This window comes from Copadichromis virginalis, linkage group LG6 (assembly GCF_057382275.1).
Source record: "Copadichromis virginalis isolate Kocher_CV1m ecotype Utaka linkage group LG6, C_Virginalis_male_GT1.1, whole genome shotgun sequence".
Classification (NCBI taxonomy): domain Eukaryota; kingdom Metazoa; phylum Chordata; class Actinopteri; order Cichliformes; family Cichlidae; genus Copadichromis; species Copadichromis virginalis.
Genome location: NC_140623.1, coordinates 40,697,227 through 40,716,014, shown reverse-complemented (window position 1 = coordinate 40,716,014; position 18,788 = coordinate 40,697,227). Strand labels below are relative to the sequence as shown.

The following is an 18,788-nucleotide window of genomic DNA, read 5'->3' as shown; positions in this document are numbered from 1 at the left end:
ATATTATTTTGCCAGAGATGACAGGAAAAGGAGGGCAGACGTAGACGGGAAACGATGGATGGGAATCTTTCAACAGTGTGAAACAAAACAACCTGAAAGAAACGGTGCAGACAAAAGCAGAAGAACAACAAAGCCGCCTCCCCCCAACAAAAAAGTTAAAGTTTATATCCTCGCGGAAATCACATTTTTTTATCTTGCTGTTCATTCTAACAATAAGCTGTGATCTGTTGAAGTTCACAAATGAAAAGCACATAAACAGCTTCTAATAGATGTCATAAGATTTCCCCCCAAAAAAGCAGAATCTTTGCCACCTGGAATATTTTCAATATCAAAAAGAGACCATGTGCAATACTCAAATTCCAAAAGTATTGGCTATAAAAGCTGAAAGGTATAGATTTAATTACGAAATGGAACAACCTGGCAGATCTTCACAACTTTAAAGCCACATAAGGAGAAATAAAAGGAGAAAACTGACCTTTCCTTTATTATGTGCTTTCAGTGAAAGAAATAAGGATATATGGTATTTCTGTTTGTCTGGTGCTAATATGAAGCTTAAACAGTCAAAGTTGATTCAGTGAAGTGAATATTTACTGCACAAAGGTGCAGGATGAAACCAATAAGCTGTCTTATTAAAGGAGAATGAGAGAAAGGAGCTGAAAACGAGCAGAACTGGAAGGAGAACTGTGCGTTTTCTCTCACCTACATTAAACTGCTTTAGGTTTGAGTCATGTCCACAAGTTTTACAAAGAGGAGGGACGACCACAGGAAGCTAAAAGCTGTTTAAATGTTGATTTGAAGCATACTGTCTTTGCCAGCAGAGCTCTTTGCAATCAAATATTTAAACCTGTGAGTGTAGAAGTCCTTAGCCCGACCCTGTGCTTTTAGGATATGTGATCTAAGAGAAATCAGAAACAGTTGTTCCTCACTAAAATGAGAAAGATGTTTTTCTCTCTCCAGAACACTGAGGCTGTGATAGGTCCTGTGATTTTGAAGCACACTGTGGAAAAACTGTGTGGAGACCCTTCGTTATGCACAGATAATAGTAAAACGTACAATTGTGGCACATCTGACGCATTAAAAGCATCATATTTAAATAAATAAGAAGTGGGATTACGGCAAGATGGCGTCGTAGCGCGAACACCCGTCTCGCTGTGCTCCGGTGAGGTCCCCCGATTATCCGTCTAAAATACGTGTTCATCTGGTGAAACGTTACAAATGTGCGTGGGAGTAACTCTATAATGAGTCTGGACGACTATTTTTCTAAAATGCCTAACGTCAGGTCTAAGAAAAAGACAGCTCCGGTTGTGCAAGCTAGCGACATTGTGGGTCCTATGGCGGCTGAGCCTGAAGAAGCTAACGCCAGCGACACAGAAATCTCCGCTGACGCTGAGGAAACTGGGAGTGATATCGACCCGAATATCCTTGCGGCTCTGAGTAAGATAACTGACAGCATTACAACTTTATTGGATGTTAAAGTTGATACTGTGCTGGCCGCAATCCGTGAACAGACGTCTCGGATCCAGGCTCTGGCGACACGGGTGGGAGACGCCGAGATACGGATTTCAGGCGTGGAAGACACGGCAGGTGTATTGCAGGCGAAAGTGGCTCGACTCGAAAAACAAGTAACTGACATGGCAGACCACATGGACGATTTAGAGAACCGCAGCCGCAGATGTAACCTTCGCCTGGTTGGGCTTCCCGAGGGCACGGAGGGAAATGATGTTGTCGCCTTCATGGAGTCATGGCTCCCCTCCTATCTCGAGCTCACAACTAAAAATGGGAAGATCAAACTAGACCGCGCTCACCGCTCTCTAGCACCGAGGACAAGTGTTTTTTTCATCCTTCACTACAAGAAGTAGAGGAGTGGCAGTGTTGATTAGGAAAAATGTACCTTTTGTAGTAACTGATTGCGTTAAGGATCTGAAGGGCCGCTACGTGATAGTCAAAGGGATTTTGCAAGGCCAAAATATCTTATTACTGAATGTTTATTTTCCACCTGCCCACCCAACTACCTTTCTTACCAAAATGTTTCTGGAATTAGCCCCATTTCTTCCTAACTCTACCGTTATTATTGGTGGTGATTTCAACTTAATGTTAAATCCGCTTATGGACAGATTTCCACACAGCATTGCAACTCCTTCTCCTCAGGCCAAAGCGCTTCATGCTCTATGCGACGAGTTTGGACTTGTGGATGCTTGGAGATATACTCACCCCTCCGATAAGCAATACACATTTTTTTCGGCTCCGCATAGGTCCCAAACTAGAATTGATTACTTTTTTCTCCCGAAAACTGACTTAGGTTCAGTAGTATCGTGCGACATAACAAGTATAATCATCTCAGATCACGCTAGGGTAATCATGGATCTCGATCTTAAAGCTGCGCTTCATAGGTCCCGCCACTGGAGGCTTAATACCATTATTCTTAAGGATGAGGAATTTACCTCTCACTTCTCTGCAGAATTTAAAGCGTTTTTGGATATCAACACCCCCTCAGCTACTACTGCCTCTGTTTTGTGGGAAACATGCAAAGCTTATGCGAGGGGCCTAATTATTTCGTATTCTGCGACAAAGAAGCGACAACGGATGGAGGAACAAAAATCTTTAGAGAGCGAATTGATGGATAAGGAGAAAACATATATTGCCTCCCCATCACCACCATTATGGCAAGAAATAACCGCACTCAGGTCAGCGCTGAATTGCCTTCTTACCAGAGATGCAGAGAAGAAACTTAAATACACCAGACAGAGGTTCTACGAGCATGGAGATAAGGCCGGTAAATGTCTGGCGTACTATGTTAAGAAGCGCGCAGAATCGAATACCATTGCAGCGATATCTGATGAAGGTGGCCACAAGATATATGAAAACAAACTGATAAATGACTGTGTTAAGAAGTTCTACGAAGCCTTGTACTCTTCTCAACAAGTCCCGGAGGGGGTGCAGCCGATGCATAATTTCTTCACCCAATTCGACTTACCAAATTTGTCAGAGGAACAGAAGACTGCCCTTAACAGCCCTATAACTAAGACCGAAGTGTTTAAGGCTATTAAATCACTGCGAAGTGGAAAGTCGCCAGGGCCTGATGGCTTCTGTTGTGAATTTTATAAACAGTTTCGGGATATTATTGTGGAACCGCTTCTTGATATGTTCAACCACTCCAACCACTCCTTCATTACGGGTGAATTCCCGCAGACACTGAAGGAAGCCAACATTTCCCTAATTCTAAAGAAAGGGAAGTGTCCTGATTTGTGCGGATCCTATAGACCTATAGCCCTCTTGAATGTAGATAGGAAACTGCTTTCTAAAATTCTGGCCACCCGCTTAGAAAATTTTTTACCTGTGCTGATAAGGGAGGACCAGACAGGCTTTATAAAGGGTCGAAACTCAGCCACCAATGTTAGACGCTTACTGAACGCTATTGTAGCTTTCAAGCAAAAATCTATTGACGGCCTGGTGCTTTCTCTCGATGCGGAGAAAGCATTTGACAGAATTGAGTGGTCTTATTTGTTGTATACTCTGGGCAAATTCAGCTTAGGGGAGAATTTTATAAAATGGGTCAAAGTTATCTACAATAATCCACAGGCAGCAGTCCTGACTAATGGACTTAGGTCTGATTACTTCAACACTCATAGGGGAGTTATGCAGGGCTGCCCCTTATCGCCCCTTCTATTCGCTCTGGCCATAGAGCCTCTTGCTGAGGTCATAAGGGCGACGCCCACAATACGTAGTTTAGAGATTGGACAGCTGTGTCATAAAATAACCTTATACGCGGACGACATCTTGATTCTTTTGACTAACCCTGTAACATCCGTACCCAGTCTCATTGAGGTGATTGACAGGTTTAGCCATTTCTCTGGCTATAGAATCAATTTGGCTAAGTCAGAGGCCATGCCTCTCGGTACTCTTTTCACAATGCCGGCTACTGTTCCTTCCTTTCCTTTTAAATGGTCTCCTAATGGATTTGTGTATTTGGGGATCTTTATTACCCCGTCTCTTGACCAATTGTACAAAGCCAACTTCACACCCTTATTTGGCAAACTCAAACAGGACCTAGAGCGGTGGGCGTCACTTCCTGTCTCCTGGCTAGGACGCATTGCCCTGATCAAAATGAATGTGCTGCCCAGGCTATTGTATCCTATCCAAATGATCCCCGTCTTGTTCTCTAAGAGAGTACTGAAGGACATAAATGGTTGGCTCACCTCTTTCATCTGGAACAAGCGCAGACCCAGACTCAAGATGGCAGTGTTGCATCTGCCAAGCTCCAGGGGCGGCTTGGATCTACCTAATATTAGATTGTATCAGCTTTCTGCCCATTTAAGATTTGTGAGCGACTGGGTTAGGGGTAAAACCTCAATCTGGTCGGATATTGAGACAGCTCTGTCACAATGCAAACTGAGCGATCTATTATTTTGTAATGATTTTAACGGAATTAAGGCCCTTTGTACAAATCCTGTAACAATCAACACCCTAAAAGCGTGGCGAATTGTCCGCCGTCTTGAGGGAAGATCGAGAATAACATCAACCTTTACCCCTATAATGAATAACCCTGCTTTCCCTCCAGGTTCTTTGGACCCCGGCTTTCAACGATGGTCTGATAAGAATATTAAGTCTCTTGGTGACCTTTTCTCGGGTGGTGAACTCATGTCGTTTGAACAGCTTACCAACAGTTACGGCTTGCCTAGACAGGATTTCTTTCGTTTTTTGCAAATACGACACTATATCACTCACAATACAACCCTTGCTGAGCACCCTGAAGTATCTGATGTTGAGAGGGTTTTGTTTGGGCAACAGCTGACGGTGTCTCTGAGTTCATTTTACCATGTGCTTAATGCTTTGACTACCACTGATGCGCAGGGGATTAGAGGTGTGTGGGAGAGGGAACTGTCGGTAACCATAGATGAAGATAAGTGGGATACCGTTTGGTCTCTTGCAAAAAGGATTTCAATTTGTACTCGGACAAGAGCAATCCAATTTAAGATTTTACACAGATTACACGTATCCCCTCACCGCAGACACCTCTTCAGCCGCTCTCTTTCCCCTGTGTGTCTTAAGTGCAAAACTGATGTAGGGACTTTAACTCACTGTTTTTGGTCCTGTTATAAGCTTCAAGAATACTGGGATGACATTACAGGTGAACTGGGGAAAATCTTCCACGTTGATATAGAGATGGACCCTTTGTCCCTGATTCTAGGTCTTCCAAGTGACCGCCTAAAAGCGGCGGCCAACAAAAGATTGTATAACACTCTAACATTTGCAGCCAGGAAAAATATCCTCTTACAATGGATCAACGATAGGACTCCCACTGTCTGTGGCTGGCGCAAAATAGTTTTTGAACTGATTCCTCTGGAATACCTCACACACGTTATACACCACAGTGTGGGTCAGTTCTATGGGATGTGGCACCCCTTTTTGGACTATATTGGACCGGACCTTTCCGCTATCTTATTCAAAGGACTACTACACACGTGATCACCACCCGGGCGCTGTAAGACTGACTCACCACCTCTTGTATGTTATATTTTGTATTTTGTATCTTGTATTATGCCTTATTTAAGAGCTGTTGTGTACGTTTTGTGTTTGTACTGTTTTGTTGTTCTGTGTCTACTGTCGAGACACTGTCGTGTTAAAGGAAAATCTGCAATAAAAACAATGATGAAAAAAATAAATAAATAAGAAGTATATAAATAAAGTGAGGAGCATACATCAGCAATTTTAGAAGCAGTGAAAGACAAACATTTTCATCAGTGACCCTCTTTCTGCCTCAGTTTTCAGACTACGTTCGGATCTTTAAAGGCACTACATGCTGGTACGTCCTCCCGTCACTGAAAACCAGCTTTGCTCATATGGTCGCTCCAACCTCCTTCATTACTGCGTGTTACTAATTAGGCGTCTGTGGAGTTAGATAGTGGATAATCTTTTGTAACAGACCCGCCTTAGGGATGAACATAAAACATTCAAATGTCACAAGACTTAAAAGTTTTGATTATATTAAATAGTTTTTGGCAGTTTTTAAAGTGTTTCAGCTGAATTATTTGTTCCCCCCTTAAAATTTCACCTCACACTTGAAATTTTGTAAATTTTAAAGGTGAAACCAAAAACTAAATCTGATACAAATATCTGAGGGTCACTTCATGCTCCTGTACCACAAGACCTTTGTTACCTGTGGTAACTCCACAGGTTGTGGTCAAAGCTGGATCCGGTGAAAATGTTGACGTAACACTGAAAATACGTCAGTATCCCCTCCGCCTCTCTTACACATAAACACACACGCACGCGCTTTTGTCCCCCATGTTTTTGTCTCCGTTTGCGTCACTCGTCCCCTTTAAAGAAAAACCTAAGTATGACTCGAACGGCGGTTTTAGAGAACTGCTGCTCATTCAAGCAACAAGTGCATTCAAACTAAACATGCACCTGGAGATCTGCTGCGCATGTGTTCAGGGATTTTTTAACTTGTTTTTATCAGCAGGAGAGAGCATGAGCTTTTATTTGCCTTTATTTACACGCATTAGAGTCGCTTGTTTTTCCCGTGAGGGGGATGGTAGATGATTTAGCAACTATAGGCATAAAAATCACACAAATATAACTTCACTCACTGTAAACAAGTGAATGCTGTGCTCAGATCATATGCTGTATCATAAAATAGGTACTGATTTCAGTGATACTGCATATGCACTTTTAAGACTGCTTAAACTCTCCTATAATAACAAGCCCGACTGTTAAAGCTCATCTGTAGACAATATTGGGATACAAGTATTTAAAAGCTTTTTTCCTAATTCTCTTCCAACTCTGCGTCAGAGATGGGAATAAAGAGAGGGACACTCAGCAGCTGCAGCATACAGATGCAGAGCCATGATGTAAGATTTTCCACAGCCAGTGTCTGACTTCTGCAGGTACGGACCATAAAGGGCAGATATCAGCTGTTTATTCACCTGAAATGAGGGGAATTCTTAAAAGAAAGAAAAGTAAATGAAGTTTCAGCTTCAGACGAGTTGGACTTTGAAGTAGCTTTCACATCTGGCCACAAGATGGAGTTAGATCTCCTTAAAAGCCAAGTCTGGAGCCATGTGGACGCCCTGAAGTAACATCAAACCCCGAATCGGTTCTTTGTTTCGCTCATAAATGTTGTTGGCTGTGCGTGTTTAGGTTCAGAGAAGGAATGTTTGAAGATTTAAACATCATCAGACTTGTTCTGAGTCTCGCCGTCGGTGCTGCTCTGCTGGATTCACACGCTCTGGTCTTTGTTGCTCCACCTTGCTGAAAATGCGTTCCTGTTCCTTTAAGGAATTCACGGCTGTGACGTTGCTTATATTCCATATTCAGAGAAAGTCCAGCGGCGGAGTGTGGAATCTCCTCCTGTGAGTGCACTTCTCCTCTGTGGTGCTGAGCAAGAAGCAGGTAAGATCTTATTCTCATCATTACTCCTCAGACTTACTGTTAACTTCCAGCAAAAAACAAAACCAAAGACGTCTCCTGGAATTAACAGCAGCAATGTAGACATGTGCTTCTCAATTTCATTTTGACCATGTGAGAAAGTTTCCTATTGATGTATTTTAACGCAAGAGCTTCAGTTAATCATGAAAACCCTATCAACGGTGTGGTGTTTTATTATTTATTAGAGCTGATGCGAATAAATAGTTGAAACAATATAAAATATAATGAAATACTTTGTTAACTCGGTGGAAACTGACAGGGGGCTTCTTTAAAAAGTGCACGTCTGGATTTTTCTTAAATAATTTTGAAACTGTGCTGGAGTGTCTGTGTGTGCTCTTTTACGCCTGCTCCTGTGTACAAACCCAGCAGGAAATACATGAGCAGTGAACATCATCTCTTTCTCATAAGGCTAAATGTAGAGACAGGGTCGAGCAATCAACCGTGGGCTTTTTTACCCACTCTTCTTTTTTTTACACTGTCCAACCAACAGGAACAAAGAGATGCAAGTCTTGCTTCTATTTCTTCACAGGCCTTGTAGAAATAGTAAAGGGGAGGTTGGGGGGGCTCTTTTATTAGCATCGAGAGCATCTGAAAAAGTTAAAATTGTCTCACAAACGGTCAGATAAAATGTGACACAATGAATGTAAGAAACAAACCCGCCTTTTCTCTATCTTTATTGGCAGACCTGGTTTTAAAGCGCCAAAGGGGAGAATCTGGTTAGACTCTCATTAACCGAATACTGTAAATCCCCCCCCCCCCTCACAGAACGTTTTCCTTCATCATGAGCACAGAAAAGCATCCTGAATTCACATCCTCAGAGGCAGACGGGATGGGTGAGTATAGGCATTCCTTGTCTTTAATGTGAAACTTTCGATGATGAGGATGCACGCATTCCTCCACAGCGGCCACCATCCTGGCTGAAGTCGTGCCTAAAAACTCCACCACGTACGTGGAGGGATTTGTGCACGCTGCAGCTGAAAGCAGGTCATAGTGTCAGGGTCATGAGCAAGACTTCCTGCATATTTACTGTTAATCTGGAGTTTTAATGTTCATTTGTTGCTACGGAAAACACTTTTTTAATTAAGAAGAAAAGCGTCGCTCAGTTTTAACACATCCACTCAACATGTTACTTTCTCAGATGTTGCAGATGTGAAGTCGCAGGAGGAGGAAGAAGAGAAGGAGGACAGCTCATTTAGTGAAAATGGAATTCAGTCCGCTGAAGGTGTCGCAGATCCACGTATGTGTACCCACACACACACTCACACTCTCAAACACACACAAATATATATATGTATATATGTGTGTGTGTGTGGCATTGGTGCTACAGCTGTTCTTTACACGTCTTTTGTTGGGTTTTTTTGCCTGTTTCAGGAAAAAAATTGAGGAATGGTGCTACAATACTTTCATACAATGAAATAGATTATACTGGTTGAGGACAGGAAATACAGGAAACCATTTAGAGTGGCAGAAAAAGTAGAGGAGGGGGATTAAAATGTGAAAGGTCACCTGTAACCAGAGCATTTGGCCAAATCGAGCCAAATCCGGCCCTTTGCAAATCTTAATCAGGCCGTATCTTATTTTATGTTCCTGATCATTTTTTATCCACCTATTTGTAGCTGTGGCCATGCACCTCCACTGCACCTGCGAGCTAACAGGCTAGCTATCGCCGAAAGCAACAAACGGCATAATTTGCAGCTTAATTTTGTCGTTTGAATCAGCAAACCAGCAGGCATTTGGAGTGAAAGACAGGGAACTGCTGCTTCGCTGAGCTCACAAGAGGAGCGCAGCTGCAAGCGCAAAATGTTTTATCAAACCCGCTCGTAAAATGATGGAAACGTGAAGACGAGTTTCATTTTTATGCGCAGCCAGTTTCGTGGCAGGTGACTGGAATGTGTGTAACAGGTGAAACAGCAAAGATCTTTAACTGTGTTTTAAATGAAACTTCCCACGCGACCTTTCAGTTGTGACGCTCGTCTCTGCAAAAACTTGCACAAAAAAAGCAGATTTGTTATTTTGCTTTTACATCAGAGGTTTCTGGGTTTAATTAGCTAGTGTTCGTGCCGGTAGCTGTCAAATTTATGCATAAATGCTTATCTGAATACTATAAAGCCAAATAAATATTGTTGTGTACTAGCTGAGGGCTTTCTGTGGACCAAATCATTGTGAGAAGAGCTCGGCAACAAGCTGTGTCTGGTATTTGCATGTCTCTCATTTTCCAGGGTTTGACATGAACTACATCAAGGTTGCACGTGACGAAGAGGTGCTTGATTGATTTGATAGGTCATCTAGCTGATTAAAGTTTCATTGACCGCGTGCCAATATAGAAAGTAAGAGAGCGGGGCCTGCAAATATGCATTCATACTGTATCTGATCAGTGGATGGTGGTTTATGTTCGGAAACGTTGTTTTTCACCAGTTAGTGAGGTGACATTTCTTGACACCAATGGTATATGGGTGCATGATGCCTCAGTGGTTAGCACCATCACCTCACAAGAACAGTGGGTTCAGACTTGTGAGGCTGTAGCTATGTGGAGTTTGCGTGTTCTCCCAGAGCTCCGGTCAATAAATGAGTGTTGATGAGTGTCCGAAGTCTTTCTGTTCCTATTGGGCAGCAGTTAATATGACACCAACCAGAGAAGTAATTGGATGAAATGGAAACATCCATCCTGGATTCTTCCTAAAATGCAGTCAGAATGCAGAAAAGGAGAGAAAGAGATGATGAAACCTTCGAGCAAAAGCTCAATCTGCCTGTGGTGTGGCTGGTTCAGACAGCCCAGTATGACAGGAGCCCTCCAGAGACCCTTCCTGTTATAGCTGACCCAAAGCTTGGCCTGGCTCATCAGACCTGTTCTTACGAGACTACTGGGTCTGTTTTTATTGGGCAGGTTTAGACCCCAAACAAAGCAGTGATGCAAGAAGTAAAAACAGATTCAGCAGAACGCCTGTGAAAGAGAGGCATCGAGCCTTTGCTTTGTCTATTTAGCTGTAACATCAAAACAACATTCACTGCAAAGTCGGTTATATAGACCAACACCTCAGCGTGTTAGACATGGTAGGACTTATTAGTCTGCGATAATGTCTACAACATATATGATGAAACTGCACAGAAACGTCCCTGGGTCCGAGTCCTGTTCCTGCTGCATCACAGTGTTACAGGAAAACTTGAGGGCTGCACCAAAAACCAAAGGTTTGCACTCTGAGTCTGGAAGTAGATGAAGTCATTTCACAGAAGCCTAAATCTGTCCTCATCTCCAGCATTTGGTGTCATTAAACTCAGTCTGAGACGTCTAAAATCAGACCTTTTTAACTCCTTGTACATGGTGAACATTGGTCACAGGAACACTGATGAGAACCAGCAGGGACTCTGTCTCCATTTTCTCAGCCAGTGTCGTGTCCACACTCTGCAGTCTCTTCTCTCTTTCTTTTTTCTGGTCACAGCAGAGTGACCAGAAAAGCTCCTTCTGTTTCTGCATCATTACTCAAACCTTGTTCTTCTTGTAAATTTCTACTAGGAGCCCGATGACAGATAATACAGAATTAAATTTAGTTTCAATCTTTCATGTAGAGACCCTTTGATTAAAACTGACTGAACACACACTGTATGTAGGTATGAGAGGCTGTCTCCAGCGTGTGGTAGACATGGTCTGGTTTTAGTTCTCACTGCACGTTCGTGCTTCTGTGATAAAAGCTGCATTTTAAAAGCTCTCTTCTTGTCATCAAGCGGGCAGAAACTGTGACAACTCTGTTTCACACGATATTTTTAATGTTGAATTGTTTTGACTTTGTCATTCAGCCCTAACTCTCTAATTTCTCACTTAAAAAAAAAAGAACATGGTGTTACAGACAGCTCTCCTCTTTATTTCTGACTGCCACCCATCTATCTACCCCACTGGGTGCACTTCCTAAAGCCCTGCTCTGCGTCTAATGCGCAGCCTGCGGTTCACTGCTTTGAGACACTGGACTCTATATCGGGCCTCTCGGAGCTCTGTGTGTGCAAAGTTTCCATAGCACCTCTGAGCGCTTTCCACAATACAAGGCGCTGCTCTTCAGCTCATCATCAGTCACCGCCAAGACCACAGTGTGGTTTTTGGATGGAACTGAATAAGCTGGGGGGCTGGTTAACGCTTGCAAGAGGCTAGGTGAGAGGTCCTGTACATTGGGCCTTAGGACTCTGCGTGTAGGCAGATGTGGTGTTAATAAATGAAATTGCTAAATCCTGCATGGAGAAGTAGTTTGAGCTGAGCGTGTGGTTGAGAAACCAGAAAAAAAAAAACCAAAAGCGGGAAAATCTTGCTTGTATAGGTGATGTAATTGGTGCTCGGCTGGCTGAGGGGACACCGAGAGGACTTTAGGTGCACTTTAACACCTTTTAACCCTTAAATTTGGATGCTTTTAAGCCTTTGTGACCAACGTGATGAACAGTCAGTCTGAAATGACTCTTCAAAGGCAGATGAGGAATTAGTGTTGTCTGTCTGAGGCGCCGGCTCACTCACCCTCTCTCTCTCCTGCCCTGGTTCTAGCCGCTGTGTAGAGGAAATGCCTTTGCCTTATCTCAAGCACACATCTTCTGAATCTCTCTGTGACACTATGCATCGGCCCAAATTAGGCTACCCACACTTTGGAGATGTGCTAGTACTAATATCTTGCTATCGACCTTAAATACAAATGTGGAAGTAAAGACGTGACTGTGTTCCACATTCTGCTCACAGCTTATCTAGCTCCTTTGTTGGAAAATGCTCTACACATTCCTGTGAAATGTCTCTCCAAATGCATATTTTGGTTGTCCCCTCCTTCCACTTTGCTCAGGTGTGATAAAGTCCGAGGCTGAGGAGATGGAAGATAACGAGCAGCTTCTCAAGGCTGAAAAAGACCAAGAGATTGTGCCTAAAGAGGAAGCAGAGGGAGGCAGTGAGGACGGGATGGAGGAAGGTTTTGATGGGGAGAGGACAGAGGAAGAGAATGATGAGGAGAGGGACATGGAAGGGGATGAAGAGGGAGATGGCCTGAGTGAGCCGCAGGACCTGTCGCTGGTGGACTACTCGCGTTACAACAGCGCGGCCCTCCCCGACGCCAGCGCAGCGGCGTCTGCCGCCAACGCGGAAGGCGCTTACGCACCTGGAGCCGGGCCGCCTCGCATCCAACCGACAGGCAAGCTCAGCTGTGACATCTGCGGCTTGTCCTGCATCAGCATTAACGTACTGCTGGTGCACAAGCGCAGCCACACGGGTAAGCAGAGGGACGCTGACCTCAAAGATCGCAGTTGTGCAATCGCCGCGCTGTTGATGGCCCTGAGGTCTCCTTTTATTGACTCTGTCAAAGCGATTAGGAACACACAATCGTGTGCTAACTGACAGATTGTGAAATAGCCTCTATTGTTGTTCATATATTCTACGCATGCACTAACTGTGTGATTTGATCGCAGCAGCAGATAGGTCAGCACATCAGACTGCAGCTGCAGTTATCGTTCTGCCCTAAAATCCTGAAATGAATGACAGATTTTCTGAAGTGATGACCTAACCAGCGTGCTCAGAGCCGAGTTATAGTATGGAAAATAATACTCATCCCACTCATGGGATTACTCTGTCAGCTTATCCATAGAACTGATATATCGAGTTATCGGCGGCGCACAAAAAATATCAAAAACGTGAAAGAAGGTCAGAAATTCTCATGTTGCTACATTTTAAATGTCTTCAAAATGAGTCACGAAGATTATTTTTGTCCCGTCTTCCATCAGTCTGACTAACAAAGCAGAGTTTAGCTTTAAGTCATCACAGACAATTATTATAATCCTGTGCTGTGAGATTATGTGATTTTAGGCTTCTGAAACTCTCAAATCTTAGTCAGAAGAATATTCTAGCAAAAAAAAATAGTGTTGGGTTTACGGTTATGATGGAGTAGATAGGGTACTTAAACATGAAAGCAAGCTATACTTATTTATATGGCACTTTTTACCCACAGATAAAAGAAGATAGATTAAGAACACACACAACTGCCCCAATAAAACAGAGTCTAGAGCAGTACATGGATTCAAAGGCGCAAATGTCCTTAGCTGGGGCAAGCACGTTACTTAAATGCTCAAGTGACTTTAGCTGACTTTTAAAAGAGATGACAGAATCGGAAAACCTCAGAGGTGAAGCAGAGCGTTCCACAGGTCGCCTGCTGTGGCCTCGAAAAGCTCGATCACCTCGTGTCCTTGGGCGGGGGCGTGGAACAAACTGTAATTTCAAGTTGTTGTTAGATCTCAGTGGGCGAGCTGAGGAGAGAAATTGAGGAAAATCCGCTAGACGCGAGGAAATCTGATGGTTAAGAAGTGAAGACGCTGAGGCGACCATACTCCCTGTAACAACCATGATCCACCGTCTGATGCAGTACTCGCTTACTTGAAAGGCTCGTGTGTCTCTGTGACATTTAATCGCGACTTTTGTTGTAAAACATACAAACATTAGAGCTGCATTTCACTGAGTAGAGCCGAGCAGTGCTAGTCTTCGTTTGGCACCCGTGAGGCTTTGTTTCTGACATGGGAAGTCATGCACAATCTGCTTGGCAATTGTGCGGTCTGAGTTGTCCGTGAGAACAGTCTTTTCTAGGTTTGGACGTTACTTTCTTCCCCTTTTAAAGATGGTGAATGATTCTGTGTTTTTTTGCAATTCATCGTAGGAACAAGAAAACAACTAAAGTCAAAAAAAATGGAAGCCAACAAATATCTGAGCTATTGCAAAATTTCCACCCAACAAGAACATAAGAATACCACAGTGGGGTTTTTTATTTTGCTTACAGGAGCCTCGCGGCAGGTGGTCGAAATCAGAATAAGTTGTGTGATTAAAGAAGCCGGTGTCGTGTGAGAATGTGCAGGATTGTTTCAAACGCTGTGTTTTTTCAGGCGAGAGGCCATTCCACTGCACTCAGTGTGGGGCCTCCTTCACCCAGAAGGGAAACCTGCTTCGCCACATCAAACTGCACTCCGGGGAGAAGCCTTTCAAATGCCCGATGTGCAGCTACGCCTGCCGGCGACGTGACGCTCTGAGCGGGCACCTGCGCACCCACTCTGGTACCAGGCAGCCACACACACACACACGCACTCACACTGATAAGCTCTGATACTGTATGCACCTGCGTACAGTACCATGCTGGTTGGTTTCTCACTCCTTTTGAATCTGAGGTCTGCTGAGGCTACATGGCTTTTCCAGTAACACCTTGCCATGCATTCTCATATGGTTACACACATCACATATGATTAGCTTACTCATTCACCTCTGGAAACTTACTCATTCACTTTCAGTTCACGTGTTTCTCCTGCACGGCCTCCAATATGCACACCATCATCAGTTTTGTACGAAACCGCGTACTTAACGAAGTAATGCTTGCTTCATGCCGTTGATGTGTTTGAGTGTTTAACTGAAACCTCTGCCTCGCAGTAGAGAAGCCCTTCAAGTGCAACCATTGCAGTCGCAGCTACAAGCAGCGCAGCTCGCTGGAGGAGCACCGAGAGAGGTGCCATGTGTACATTCAGAGCAAAGGTCCCGCCGAGAGAGGTGAGCAGCGGTGCGCACACACTGTCTCACCACCACGCTTGTAAGAAGACTCCAACATGTCTCCGAGGGACACTCGGTTCACACATGCACATATAGGTGTTAAAGTTATGAAGAACGCATGCATTTCTGCAGCTCGTGCAGAAATGCACACGCTCGTGCAGGTGCACACTTAACAGATCCTGTTTTTATAGCCCCATTAAAAATAACAAGCTTATGGCTACTACCCCGCACTTACAGCTAAACGGGTTATGGCTGCTGTGGCGTACAGGCTCAGCGTGCAGAAGACCACTTCTCATCTCTCTACCATCAAAGGGGAAGCTAAATAATGTAGGGCAAATGCTTCAGCCCAGCCACCCGACACAAGCAGGAACACAAACGCACACCACCTTACCTCCCCCTTCCCTCCAAATAAAAAAACAGAAAAGCCTTTATGTACTCAGAGGACAACAGCATGGTTGCAACACACAGACAATGCTCTGTTTCTGTGGTCACCAAATGTCGTAAGTTTATGCCTGATAGTGCCGTAGTGGTGAGGAAGTACATCCTCATCCTGTGGTCTCCTCTCCTGTGCTGGTGAAGTAAAAAAGCAACCAGGAAGTGAGGTCAAAGGAGCGTCTGCTCTCAAATTAATATCTCGTTCCTCCCGGTGTAACTGCGCTTCTGCGCAGCTGCTGTGTTTTTTGAGTTTCTTCCTTTTTTTTAAAAAAACTCTGTGACTTCAAAGGCTGATGGACAGCTGTGCACTCATGACACTGCCTGATCAAAAAGAGAGTCTTCATTTCCTTATCTCTCTCTCTTTCTCTCTCTGTGCTCTTCTGCTGCCAAGCAGAGGACAGTCACACATCCAGGACTCAGATGGGTACTGAGCGTGCGCTGCTGCTCGACAGGCTCGCCAGCAACGTAGCCAAGCGGAAGAGTTCAATGCCACAGAAGTTTACAGGTAAGGGTATAAACACCTCAGGCCAATGAAAGCGCTCAGATTTCTCTTTAAAAATGTGCTTTTATATCTTTAAGGAATATTTAGTGGCTCCAGCTTTTATACGTATCGTTTGTCATTTTGCCTTTTGCTGCGCTTTTATGCTGCACAATGCAGAATTTGAAGTTGTCTGTCTGAGCTACTTGTTTGTCTGTCTGTCTATGCTGGCCTTCATCTGTCGCCAAAGGGGGTTTCAGGGCAGACCACCTGCCTCATACCTGCACACACCACAGAGTGGTCCCCACTGCTCCAAATTCTCTGCAGGAATTGTGTCATCGGTGGGTATTGGTAATTATTGCACGGTTAATAAAATAGTGTCATGCACATGAAACCTCTGAGTTCCATTACTAACCGCTTGTGTTTTGATTCGATCTGAGATAATTTGAGCTGGTAATTATCAGAAGTATCAGTTTCGGTAAATGGCTGACTTGCCACAGTGATTTCCCAAACTTTATGGGCGTATATATACACACACATGCACAATGATTTTCAATAGCTTGCTCTCACCTTTCTGGTTAAGACTAACACTGAGTTGTAGTTTCGCAATCGAGCTTCGAGCTGCTCGCAAAAAGCATGAGTGTTTTGGCAATTAAAAAAAAAAACCCTCCTACATCTCCATCAGGTTTACAAATGAAGTGAGATCTTTCAATATGACAACCACAGGAGGAAAAAGAGAAGTAACCACAGAGAGCAAACAAGGCGCGAGGCGAGAAACGTGAGCAGGTGTCTCTCTGTCATTACACCAGCTGCACTACAGAGGCCTTCATCTGCGTCGTATGCTTCCTCCCTGTCCCTAACTGCTGCCTCGGGATGCTGCCAGGCTTTAAAGCTGCTTTAGTCCCGTCGACCTGGCGCTTTCCAGGTTTTTGCTTTTTCCCGCCCTCGGACTGCACGGCGGAGTGAGAAACCCAGCAAGGGTCTAAATCTTTTCCATCTGTTTTAACTGCTTCTTGCTTCCTGTGTTGTTTCTCTGCCCGTGCTGCTGGATGAGGTTTGCAAAGTCTCCTCGTGCTGAGCTCTTTCTTGTCGTCTAGGCGACAACGGCGTGTGCCTGGACCTGAGCTTTAACAGGGATCTGGTCCACCGAACTGATGTCAAGGATCCTCCGTCGGACTCCCCGGGGCCAGACGCCCATCACCAGCAACAACCGATCCACCCAGGCCCCAATGGTGACCAACCGCCTTCCCACAGGCCCTACCCCATCTCGTTAGCCCGTGGCGACATCACTCCCATGGGCCTCACCAATGGCCACAAGATGGCCATGCCGCTCCTGGGAATCCCTCACGCCTCCCAGCCTCCCCTTGGCATGGACTCTTACCACAATGACAACACCCAGATATCCCAGCCTGTCATGTACAGCTTAGGCCACCTGCTTGGGGGGCTGAATTCCCAGAACGGCATGCCTCACCCACACGCCCAGCCCATCCCCCTGTCGCCTCTTGAGGCTTTGCGAGTGATGCGAGCTGACGGGGAGACCGTGCCCGGGGCCGTGTACCCCTGTGGCCACTGCAGGGTGATCTTCCTGGACTATGTCATGTTCACCATCCACATGGGGTGCCACGGCTTCCGCGATCCGCTCGAGTGTAACGTGTGTGGCCACCGCAGTCGGGACCGTTACGAGTTTTCTTCCCACATAGCCCGTGGCGAGCACCGCCTAGAGTTGAAGTAGACTGCAGGCACAACACCAGCACTGCATGAGAAAAACAGCAGATTAACTCATATAAGTAGTGTCAGAAATGAATTCATGAAGTAGCTATCACTTTCTGCCTGTGTGTGTGTGTGTGTGTGTGTGTGTGTGTGTGTGTGTGTGTGTGTGTGTGTGTGTGTGTGTGTGTGTGTGTGTGTGTGTGTGTGTGTGGGTGTGTGTGTTGGAGAGGGAGACGTTATACGAGTGTAACGGGTTTCAGGGTGTTTTTAGTCATACTGTAGTCATCTGAAAAGATGGCCTGTAAAATGTTAATGCAGGAGCACTTCTACCTCCTTTTTCATGCATATATTTGTACTTAATGGTCCCTGCTGTAGCCGCTGTGTATATCCTAATCCTCAGTTCCATATGTTAATTCAATTGTTCCAAAAATATGAGCACTTATTACATTTATTGTGTAAATGCTTTTGTTTTTTATCAGTGTAAAGATGTAAGTAATAAAAGACAGCTCTTCCTTCGTCACACACAAGCTGCACCACGCCGAAAGACTTTTAGCTTCTCTGACAAACACTTGGCAATTCAAGACTGCAGAAAAAAAAAATCCTATTATCTCGAAGGTCACATGTCTCTTTTTTTCTCAGCTGTGGTTTTCTGAGTGTAGTTCACGGCTTCAAAGGACACATCACTCTGCTTCTCACTCCAGATATTGTACTCATTTAGCGCTCCCCACAAGTTGCTTCACAGTTTTTCACAAGACTTTTAGTCACACAAAACACACAGTGTTCAATTACATTTCTCACTTCTGTTTGATTTATACAGCACCGGTTCCCTTCACACTGTGCAGAAAAGGCCGTACAGTGAGACAGAGGTTCCATCATTACATTTAACCCTTGAAAGTACAAAACTGCACTACATGTATGGAGGACAGAGGTAAAGGAGATCGAACAAGGTGGATAAAAATTCAGTATAAAGTCAAGCTAAAGGCCTCAAAATGCGTATGGCAGCAGATGAAATCTTCTAGGTTCCATTAAATCAGGAGGGAAAAAGAGACTGATCACTTTGTTCCATGCAGTACGTGTTGACAGATTCTGAAAATGATGAAATGTATGGCTGGCTGAAGCTGCCAAAGTTAAAATAAATACATATGTAAGTAAATGGCTCAATTAATGTGGTGAATGTGTTGAAAATAAATGTAGGCCTTTCTTATT

General features: G+C 44.4%; 1 protein-coding gene across 2 annotated transcripts; it reads left to right on the top strand.

The window, feature by feature from the left end:
* The first annotated feature begins 7,127 nt into the window (after nt 1–7,127).
* On the top strand, nt 7,128–18,196 carry LOC146708517 (zinc finger protein Aiolos-like). 2 transcript variants are annotated; one of them, XM_085460453.1, is made up of 8 exons: nt 7,128–7,392; nt 8,194–8,261; nt 8,567–8,665; nt 12,234–12,653; nt 14,308–14,475; nt 14,843–14,959; nt 15,789–15,899; nt 16,970–18,196. In XM_085460453.1, the coding sequence occupies exons 2-8, from the start codon at nt 8,210–8,212 to the stop codon at nt 17,602–17,604; spliced, it is 1,602 nt and encodes a 533-aa protein (XP_085316579.1). In that variant the 5' UTR covers nt 7,128–7,392; nt 8,194–8,209; the 3' UTR covers nt 17,605–18,196. The 2 variants fall into 2 exon arrangements, with proteins under 2 accessions (XP_085316579.1, XP_085316578.1); XM_085460452.1 differs by having other exon boundaries at nt 8,112–8,261.
* Nucleotides 18,197–18,788: the final 592 nt, after the last annotated feature.